We start from the raw sequence: 11,248 nt of genomic DNA on the forward strand, positions 1-11,248 counted from the left end.
ATCATCACTGATCTTATTAGTGCAGTGTGGCTCATCTGTGGGTGGTTTTCTCTGGTATTATAGCTTGTCCCTTTTCATTTTGCTGATAGCTGAGTGTCCTGGAGGTTATATATACTCATTAGCAACCTGAAAATGAGAAAATTACTGCTGTACTATAAAACAAATCTCGGTACAAGTAAAACAACGTCAACTTTTAACAAATATAAGTATAACACTATAAATTGGTAATAATGATGTAATAAGTTATATAAAAATACTTTCTAACAAAAAAAACTTGTATCTACATTTATCAAATAACTTCATTAAATGAATATTGTCAGCAGACACAACTACCGTAGTTTGTCTTACATTCAATATGCTGTGTTAGTACAGTAAGGTGTATTAGCATGTGCTGATTCCTAATTTACTGACTGTAGCAAATAAATGTGGACCTGTGATGATCAAAAGCTGACTAGAGAGGTGTATAAAGACTGAACATTCTCGGCTTTAACATAGTGAATAGTGGAATACTATATATTGTTCTAAGCGAGATGTCTATTGTGTCAGTATTGCAGATCCAGCAGTGCACGTGGTATATAAGGGCAGTCGTGTGTCATTCCACATCACTGAGGCCTCATCAGAGATTCTCTAGGCAAAATGGGCAAGGTAAAGTGCATTTGTTTAGAAAGTGCAAATCTTTATAAATGTAATGTTCTGTATCAACATAATAAATTAATGTGAATGACTACTGTATTAAATCTAGTATTAGGAAAGTAAAGTATTTGTAAACATTTCCGTACATGTATTGTAAAAATAACTAAAATAAGAATTTGCATACTACAACAAAACTCAATCCATATAAAATGTAACTACTCAATAGATTATATGTTTTAAACTTTGCTTTGACTTTTTTAAGTTAACGATGTTGGATTTTTTTTGCTTTTCTTGTATTGCACATCTGAAAGGTTTCTATTATTTTGAATTGTCCACTTAGAATATTTTTCTTATTTTAGATCATCTTCTACGAGGACAGGAACTTCCAGGGCCGCTCTTATGAGTGCAGCTCTGACTGTTCTGACCTGAACTCATACTTCAGTCGCTGTAATTCCATCCGTGTAGAGAATGGAAACTGGATGCTGTATGAGCGTCCCAATTACACTGGACACCAGTACTTCCTGAGGAGGGGAGAATATCCTGACTTTCAGCAATGGATGGGATTAAATGATTCCATAAGATCTTGCCGTATTATTCCACAGGTAGGAATGCTATGTTCTTAATTTTTAAGTCAATCTAACTATTTATCAATCTGCTTAGTTCTATTCAGTTTAAAAGTATACCTGGCTACCTGCCACCAAAGAGCATTAAGTCCCTGAGTTATCTCTGCTCTCCTAGCTCTACCTCTCCCCATCCATCCTGCACTTTTGTAGACTTGAGCTGACACAGATTTTCTTGCAGCATGGAGTCATAGGGAGGGGAGGAGGGAGCAGGAAAAAGGAGGAGAGATAGACCAGTGATAGACCAGTGAAGCCTAGCATAGATGCCCCCAAGACCTAATACTCTTTGATGGGAGGCTGCAAAGTATACTTTTATATACTTTTAAAACTGAATATTTAAAAAGTTTTTTTTTTATAAAATAAGGTAATTAGTATTAAACATCCTATGAGAATCTGTAATAAGGTCAACATATGAAATACCGATCATAGGATCACTTTAAAATGATCCATTTTGTCAAAATTGAAACATGGAAATTAATAGAAAAATGTATTTAAAAGAAATATACAGCCAAATCCAGCATGATAAACGAGGGACACTTACTCATAGATCCAGGCACCATGACTGCAATTTCTTATATTTGTTATCTATAGCCTCTTTACTTCTAAAATCCAATCACCTCTCAAAGCCATAGAATGATGCTGGTGTTTGCAGAGCCCCTCAGTGCCGTACCTTGACAGGCTGATAAAAAGAGAAGAGCAAGTCCTGCTGTTAGATTACACAAGCAGAAGGAGGGAGAGAAAAAGGGGTTGGAGGACACATGTTCTGCTCATTTTTACAGCCTGTACATCTGCAGCACTGAGAGGCTCTGGTAATGCCCCCCAGAGATTTTAGACTCATTGGTATAATTTTAAAAGTTGGCTTTAGAAGGAAGGAGGCCATAATAACAAACCACAGTCACAGTGCCTGGATCTATGAGTAAGTGTCCCTGGTTTATTATGATTCATTTTTATGGTAGATTTTCTGTAAACAATCATATTTCATACTTATTAATTTCCTTATAATACAAATAAAATATTTATCATTAATATTTATAGCATGTATTGCATTATCTCAGTGTTTATTTGATGGTCTAAATAACTGGGTAAAACAAAATATATAAAACGCATAACATAAAAGTAGGCCTCATATGCATGCATTTTTGTAGAACCTTGAGGCCAGAGAAAATATTGTTTAGTTTGCATGGATTCCAAATCTCAATCTCAAGAGTCAGTGGAGTAGTTAGCACTCATAATCAGGAATCTGTAAGCTGTTGGGTAGGTTTCAGTAAAATATTGTAATATGTTTTGTAAAATGTATCTTAATTTGTCTTCAAAGTTATTTTGGGTGTAGCTGAACAGCTTATGGGACTCTAATATTTAAACTATGAGGGCCGCCTCTCAACCATTAATTGCCCAGCCAGCAACATATTGGGGCCACACATGAGCTAATAAAGAAGAATTATAGAATTATTACAGGTGCAACTGAAGTTAATTTTACAGTAACCTGCATTTCATTATTTCATTACCATTCTGATTATGATTGAAAATAAAAATGAAGGAATGCATTTTTTAATCACTAACCTTATTTCCCGCACAGCACCGTGGATCCTTCAGGTTAAGGATATACGAAAGGGAAGAATTCAGGGGTCAGATGATGGAGTTCACTGAAGATTGCCCTCAAGTCCATGAAGAATTCAACTATCATGACATTCACTCCTGCAATGTTCTTGAAGGCCACTGGGTTTTCTATGAACAGCCAAACTACAGGGGGCGCCAGTATTACCTAAGACCAGGAGAGTACAGGAAATACAGCGACTGGGGAGGTGTAACTTCTAGAGTTGGCTCTTTCAGGAGAGTTCAGGAATTATTTTAAACATATTTGATTGACAGTATATCTAACATGTTAAGCAAGAAATATTAAAATAAAAACTTTCAAACCCTGACAAAATATACTGTGTAATTAATACAAAGATAATCATTCAATTATTCAGTTCAATTATCATCGTTCTATTATTATTTTCCTGGTGCCCTTTATATGGCTCAGGCAATGGAGTAACTATGCAAAATATGCTAAACTTCTCTGATAACTTAAGCCAGAAAACTTAGGCGTTGTGCCGCTGTCTTTAAGTGACTAATATGGGAAGGGAGGTGTGGCTAAAATTGTCCCTCTCTGTACCTGCTAGGCCACCTCGTCATGTAAACCCTGCCTCCTTCCCTCTGTCAACCTTCCCTGCCTCCTGGATCTCCAGCACCTTCCCATCCTCAGGTGCTTTTGTTTGAAATCTTGCGCATGCGCATTGTGCCTGTTATCTCCCCTCTAGCATTTCACTTACCTAGAGGGAGAAATGTGCGCTGCTCATGCACCCCCCGCTATAAACTTTGATACCCCCTACCTCGTATCTGGACAATCTGCTGCCACAACATGCACAAGAAAGCACAGCCAGCTAGCAGCATGAACAGCAAGCATGACGAGGCAGCCTGGAGGAACTCCTTTACCCTGAACCACACTCCCCTGACTGGTACCTCTCTTTGCATAAAACTCACATTTTCAGGATAAAGGCAGCTTTGGGCCATTATAAGGACATGCCTAGAGAACACTGAAGAGCTACTATAAGTTATGTTTGTGGGTTTAAGAGCCACATGGCTGGTTACAGATTCCCTTAAACCTGTTAGTCATGGGCTTTAACGCTCAGTGTCTGATGTTTCGGATGCAGAGCTGATGTCGGCCTTGCTCGTAGCTGGGCCAGCGTCATAAAAAACGGGTTGTCAGCAGTAAATAACAACTGAGATATGATGATTGCTCATTCATGTCCCAGGGTGGAAATGATAAAGTTAAAAAAAAATAATTCAATAAAAAATACATTTATAAAAATGCACAAACACACATAAAAATACATATTATGTGTAAAATGTCAAAATCATAATACAATCCCCACACATAAAGTATCACTGTGTTCGTGACAACACTTAGAATAAAATATATCATTATGGCCGATGAACTGCTTAAAAAGAACTATGAATACAAACCACCAAAAATTTTTACCCATTTCACCCCACAAAAATGCAATAAAAAGTAAGGAAAAAAACATATCTACTCCAGAACAATATTGGTGCAAAGAACTACATGTCCCACAAAAAACAAGCCATCAAACAGCTGTGTAGACAAGTCACTTGTAAGACAGCGTTGCAAAAATGATTTTTTTTTTCATATTAGTTTATATTGTGAGAAATTTAGTAAAACGTAAGAAAAGATATCTAAGTATGGTATCCACGTCATCGTACTGACCCATAGAATAAAAATAAGATTTTTATTAGGCTATATGGTAAACACCTAAAAAAATTAAGTAAAAAATCAATTACATAATTAACGCTTTTCTACTCCTCCACCCACAAAAATATCTAATATGTTTTATAGGGCATACCAACCCCAAAATGGTATCACTGGAATTCCCCACATATGGACCCACTATCAGAAATGAGGAAACTAAAGGCTTCAGGCTTTTTCTGCGTCCATACTGAGCATGAGTGACTATAGTTTACATATTGGGGCACATTTACTTACCCGGTCTTGTAGCGATCCTGCTGTGCGTTGTCCAACGAGGATTTGGGTCCGACGCAATTCACTAAGGTCGTGCATCCAATTTCCTGCAGGTGTCACTTCAGCGCCAAGGTCCGCCGGAATTCACCTTCTTTGTGAGTGCGTGATCTTGTGACCAATTTCATTTTTTAAATTCTGCGGTTTTTCCGAATCCATCGGGTAGTCCGACGGCCACGGCCCGATTTCTGTCACGTGAAAGCCGGCGCCAATTTGCCACAATCCGATCACGTGCGCCAAAAACCCAGGGCAATTCGGAAATGGAAATAATGAGGAAACTCCACGGAAAACCCCACGGAATCACGGTCCGTGGAGCCTTAGTAAATATTGTGTCCTTTCCAGGCTTTGGTATCAGGGTGATGAAGAAGTGGGTGAGAGTGGATGGGAGGGGTTCTCCTTTCAAGAAAGCATTAAATAGTCGCTCCATATGGGGGAGTAGGATGTGCAGGAAGGACTGATAATAAGAATATGTCAATCGATCTGGTCCTGGCGCTTTGGCATTAGGCAAATTTGTGACCACCTCCTCTATGTCCTTTAGCAAGTTTGGCTCTACAAGGGGTCTCAAAGCCACTGGTGACAGGTGCTCTATCCCTAGGGTTACACACATATAGAATTCATATAGAATCGCCTGATAAGTTTATGAAATGCTGTTGCACGGTTATTTTGTGAATGGTTCAGAGGGGTTCCTGCTATTGTCTGTCTATCCATAGATATAGAAAAAAATCTGATTAAAGTCCCCACCGAGAAGTAAAGGCGCTTAGGGAAGCCTATACAGTCTATTCAATACCTTAGTGAGAACTCGTATCTGGAAGGAATTAGGGGCACACACATTATAGGGGCGTATTGGGTTACTGTTTAATGTCCTCTGTAAGATGAGATAATGGCTTTGTGGGTTTGCAGGGTTAGCCATGATCTTGATATAGCTGAATCTTCTCACCATTAAAATCATAGTCCCTTTGTTTTCTAGCCATAAAAATAATGTGTTCTTTAAACTCATAGGGGCAGATTTATCAAGTGTCTGAAAGCCAGAATATTTCTAGTTGCCCATGGCAACCAATCACAGCTTCCCTTCAAAATATTCATGAGCACTGGTAAAATGAAAGCTGAGCTGTGATTGGTTGCCATGGGCAACTAGAAATATTCTGACTTTTAGACACTTAATAAATCTGCCCCATAGTCTTGTAAGCGACAAATAATATCTCTTGGGGAGGAATTACTGGATTTTGGCCTAAGAGCTCTATGCGCTATATCAAATTTGGTTTGGACAGTTGGATCCCTCAGAATCATGGAAAACAATGAGGAAAGTGTGCCTTTTAAATCCTCTCTTTCTGACCCCCCCTGACCCTATTATTTATTCTGCCACTGTTATCTAAATCTTCCAAATGCCTAGTGACATTTAGCAGGGTTTCCATTTCAGACTTCAATTATGCCATATTATCTCTAGAGTCCTCTGTGTTTGTTTCAAGAACTTCTATGCTTTTCTCTACAGTGTGCAGGTCATTTCTCATCTCGGTTATTTCGGCTTTGAGAGTATCCTTAACCTCTGAAATAAGCACTTTTAAAGTCTTCTTTAGAAGGTAAATTTTGGAAGATCGTCTGTAGGGAATCAATTCCATTATCCATAGTTAGGGTATCCCCCTGTGGCTCTACATGTGATTCAGGAGACAAGGCTAGAGATGAGCAAACATACTCAACCGAGCTTGATGCTCGTTCGTGCATTAGCGTAGTCGCAAATGATTTCGCCCGAGAGAATGTCATCTCGCGGCATTTAGATTTTTGGCGGCCAGAAACAGAGCCAATCACAAGCCAGGAGACTCTGCAGTACACCCAGCATCACGTGGTACACTTACATGTCGATAGCAGTGGTTGGCTGGCCTGATCAGGTGACCCTGGAATAGACTAGACCCTGCGCGTGCTGCTCGGATCATTCTCTGTCTGGATGCGTTTAGGGAGAGAACTGCTGCTGGTCAGGGATAGCGTTAGGGTGTTCTAGTAGATTAATGTTAGGCAGGAGTCCTTCTACAAGAACCTTACTGTTAGGCAGGAGTGATTCTCCAAGAAACTTACTGGTAGGCAGGAGTGATTCTCCAAGAACCTAACAGCCCTTGTTAGGGCTAGATTAGTGTTTTTCAACAGTTAAAGTGACACACTCAGTCACAGCACAAAATCCTTTTGTGTGCTCTCAGTGTAGGTTAGAAACTAGCCATAGCAATCATCTTCTGTGGTTGCTGTCTGATTTCTTCTGCATGTTTTATTCTATTACAAAAAAAAACACAAAAACTTTTAAAAAAAAATTTAAAAAAAAAAAATTTTTACAGTTTATATTTCTGTTTTGTCTATATAATAGACATTAATTTTAAAAATGTTGAACCCGAGGGCTAGGGGTAGAGGATGAGGATGTGGGCGTCCAATTACTGCAGGGGTCAGAGGCCGTGGTCCTAGGCCGGGTGAGACACCACCTGCTGATGAGGGAGCAGGGGAACGCCGCAGAGCTACACTCCCTAGGTTCATCATGTCTCAAGTTACTGGGACTCGTGGTAGAGCACTGTTGAGGCCAGAACAGTGCGAAGAGGTGATGTCGTGGATTGCGGACAATGCTTCTAGCCATTTGTCCACCAGTCAGTCTACCACGCAGTCCACCCATGTCACCGAAATCAGCACTCCTCCAGCTCCTCCACCTCAACCTCCTTCCCCCCAGTCTGCCCCCTCCCAGGAAAATTTGTCATTGGAGCCGGCATACTCTGAGGAACTGTTTTCTGGACCCTTCCCAGACTCACAAACCACTGGTCAGGTTGCTGCTGAGCTCTTTCCCGATGCCCAGGTTTTCCACCGGTCACAGTCTGTGGGTCATGATGACCTTCTTGACGTAGTGGAAGAAGCGTGTAAAGAGGTGTCGGACGATGAGGAGACATGGTTGTCAGACAGTGGTGAAGTTGTCAGGGCAGGAAGTCCGAGGTGGGTAGCAGACTGAGGGATCTGAGGATGATGAGGTGACAGACCCAAGCTGGGTTGATAGGCTGGGTAAACACAGTGCTTGTGAGATGGAGGCGAATCTTATACTAGAACATGTTGGAAGAGGCTGTGGATTTTCTGAAGTCTGTAGGTTCTTTAAAGAAACAGCGGATGACTGACGGACTGTGGTGTGCCACACCAGGATCAGCAGGGGTTCCACAACTACTAGCTTAACCAGCACCATTATGCACAGGCATATGAATGCTAAACACCCCATTCAATGGAACCAAGGCAGTTCACCTCAGGCCGAGCCCACCATTGCTCCTTCCCCTGTGTCATTTGCTGCCTCTGCTAGTCATCCCCCTGCCCAGGACCCCAGCACAAACACCTCTCACGCGAAAATCAGAACTTCGCCTCCGCGATCCTCAACAGCGTCCACCAATGTCTCTATGCGCAGCGTTCAGCTGTCTATACCCCAGATGCTGGAGCGCAAGAGGAAATACAGTTGCACCCATCCACACGCCCAAGCCCTTAATGTCCACATCTCCAAATTACTCAGCCTGGAGAAGCTGCCCTATAGGCTGGTAGAGACCGAGGCCTTTCGCAACCTCATGGCGGTGGCCACCCCTCGGTATTCGGGCCCCAGCCGCCACTACTTTTCCCGATGTGCCGTCCCAGCCCTGCACCAGCACGTGTCAAACAACATCATCCTTGTCCTGACCAACGCCGTTTCTGAAAAGGTCCACCTAACCAGGGACACGTGGACAAGTGCTGCCGGGCAGGGCCACTGTATATCGCTGACGGCACATTGGGTTAACTTGGTGGAGGCTGGGACCGAGTCTGACCCTGGGGCGGCTCATATACTGCCAACACCGAGTATTTCGGGGACTACCTCGGTCACGGTCTCTCAGGCCTACTATGCCTCCTCCTCCTCCCACCCCTCCTCCACCTCCTCCGAATTACCATCCGTGGGCATGGCGCCATCAGTCTGTAGCTCTAAGCATAGCAGCAGTGCCGTCGCTAAGCGACAGCAGGCAGTGCTCAAACTGCTGAGCCTATGCGATAAAAGGCACACCGCCCAAGAGCTATTACAGGGCATCACCACGCAGACCGATCTGTGGCTGGCACCGCTGAACCTGAAGCCAGGCATGGTTGAGTGTGACAACAGCTATAACCTGGTGGCAGCTCTGCAACTCGGCAGACTGACACATGTGCCATGCCTGGCCCATGTGTTAAATCTCATAGTTCAGCTGTTCCTCAAGACATACCCCAATCTGTCTGATTTGTTCACGAAGGTGTGCCGCATCTGTGCGCATTTCAGAAAGTCGAGCACAGATGCTGACACTCTCAGGGTAGCGCAGCGCTGCCTCCAACTGCCCGCTTACCAACTGTTAAGCGACATGCCCACGAGGTGGAATTCAACATTAACTATGTTATCCAGAGTTTACTAGCAGCTCAGAGCGATTGTAGACTGCCAGATGTCAACTTCCACCAGAACTGGGAGTCAGGTCAGTCAGCTTCCTCAAGTCTACAATGAGGAGTGGACGTGGATGTCTGATATCTGTCAGGTGCTGAGTATCTTTGAATAGTTAACACAGATGGTCAGTGGTAATGCCGCCATCATCAGCCTCACCATCCCGCTGCTTGGCCTGATGAAAAACTCTCTGGTCAGCATGAAGTCGGAAGCTTTGCGCTCGTTGATAGCCAAAGCACCCTCCGATCTGTTTCTCAGCGCGTATCGGAGGAGGTGGAGGAGGATGAGCAGGAAGAGGAGGAGAATGTTGGCGAGACAGAAGAGGGGACCATTGCTCAGTCCTTAACTGTTCAGCGTGCATGGGCAGAAGAAGAGGAGTTGGAAGAGGAAATGGAGAGTCAGGCCAGTGAGGGGCGTGAATTCTTGCGCGTTGGTACTCTGCCGCATATGGCAGTTTTCATGCTAGGCTGCCTATCCCGTGACCCTCGCGTTCAAAGAATTTATTCCAGCACCGATTACTGGGTATTCATTCTCCTGGACCCACTGTACAAGCAAAATTTTTCCACTCTCATCTCTGTAGAGGAAAGGAGTGTGAGAATGCATGAATGCCAGCAAGCCCTGGTGCACAAGCTGACAAGCGGCAGGCGGCGTACTTCTGCGGGACAAGTAGCGAGGGAGAGTAGGAGAGCAGGCAGCTTGTCAAGCACTGGCAGGGGTACGCTTTACAAGGCCTTTGCCAGTTTTATGTCACCCCAGCAAGACACTGTCACCTGTCCCCAGTCTCGGCAGAGTATGGCTGATCTTTACTGAAAGATGTTGAGGGAGTAGGTAGATGACCATACCATTGTCCTAAATGATCACACAGCTCCCTACAACTACTGGGTTTCAAAGCTGGACATCTGGCCCGAACTGGCGCTGTACGTCTTGGAGGTTCTTGCCTGCCCTGCCACAAGCATGTTGTCATAGCGGGTTTTCAATGCAGCTGGTGGCATCATCACCGATAAGCGTACACGCCTGTCGATTGACAGGCTGACACTTATCAAGATGAATCAAGCCTGGATTTCTCATGATTTCCATTCTCCACCAGGTGAAAGCAGCTCAACCTGAATAATTCTCATGTATGCACTCCTTCTCCTCATTCTCCTCCTTCTCCTCCTCTTTGTACACTAAAGCAGAGGAAACTGTCTTTTTTTGCCAGGGCCAACTGGCTCTAGCTATAGTACTCTATGTATTTAATTTTTCTGTAGGGCCACCTACCCAGTCCTCTGTTTTAAAAAATTTTTGGGAGTGCCACATACAGCTACTCTATCTATTTAATTTTTCTGGAGGGCCACCTACCCGGTCCTCTGTTTTGAAAACTTTTTTGGACTGCCACATACAGGCACAATCCAAATTTAATTGTCTCCATAGATGCCTCCACACGTCGTCTTTATAGCTGCCTCCAAAACTAGTCCACATAGCTACCTCCATACATCGTCCCCTTAGCAAACGAGCTGTGTCCGGAAAAATTTTGGGTTGTTTTAACGGCTTCCACATCAAACTTGTTAACTTTGTCGCCACCCTGCTGTGTTATCCACAACATATACCGCCAAACTTTTATCATTTACCGATATTATTTCAGCACTACTTGCGCATCTGTTTACGTTCCCCTCCCCCGCCATAACCAGGCCCATTACTTATAAGAACAGTACTACACTTGATCTTATCCAAAAGGTTCTTAGAAATGCTGTTTGTAGCCTCCGTCTGCTTTGAAAATTATAATTTTTTCAAAGTAAACACTTCTAGCCCCCAGGCCCATTTTGGGTTTGCAGGAGGCGAGAGGCAGGGGCTTGGACAGGCGAAAGCTCGCCTGGCAGCAGACCGCCAGATCCATTGCAAGATCCAACTAACATCATTTTAACTGCAGCACCTTTAATCTACTACTACCTTACTGCCTCCATATATCGTACCCTTAGCAAACAAGCTGTGTAAGGCAGAATTTTCGGGTGTTTCACC

At 43.3% G+C, this 11,248-nt stretch overlaps 1 protein-coding gene across 1 annotated transcript; it reads left to right on the forward strand.

Annotated features, from left to right (window-relative positions):
• The first annotated feature begins 546 nt into the window (after positions 1 to 546).
• Positions 547 to 3,180, forward strand: LOC140075319 (gamma-crystallin 1). Its single transcript, XM_072121029.1, has 3 exons — positions 547 to 645; positions 993 to 1,235; positions 2,830 to 3,180. The coding sequence occupies exons 1-3, from the start codon at positions 637 to 639 to the stop codon at positions 3,103 to 3,105; spliced, it is 528 nt and encodes a 175-aa protein (XP_071977130.1). The 5' UTR covers positions 547 to 636; the 3' UTR covers positions 3,106 to 3,180.
• Positions 3,181 to 11,248: the final 8,068 nt, after the last annotated feature.

Source organism: Engystomops pustulosus, chromosome 8 (assembly GCF_040894005.1).
Source record: "Engystomops pustulosus chromosome 8, aEngPut4.maternal, whole genome shotgun sequence".
Lineage (NCBI taxonomy): Eukaryota > Metazoa > Chordata > Amphibia > Anura > Leptodactylidae > Engystomops > Engystomops pustulosus.

Excerpts from the sequence above, each read along its gene's own strand:
- LOC140075319 (XM_072121029.1), top strand. Across the intron at positions 1,236-2,829 it reads CTTGCCGTATTATTCCACAG|CACCGTGGATCCTTCAGGTT; the intron begins GTAGGAATGCTA and ends TTTCCCGCACAG.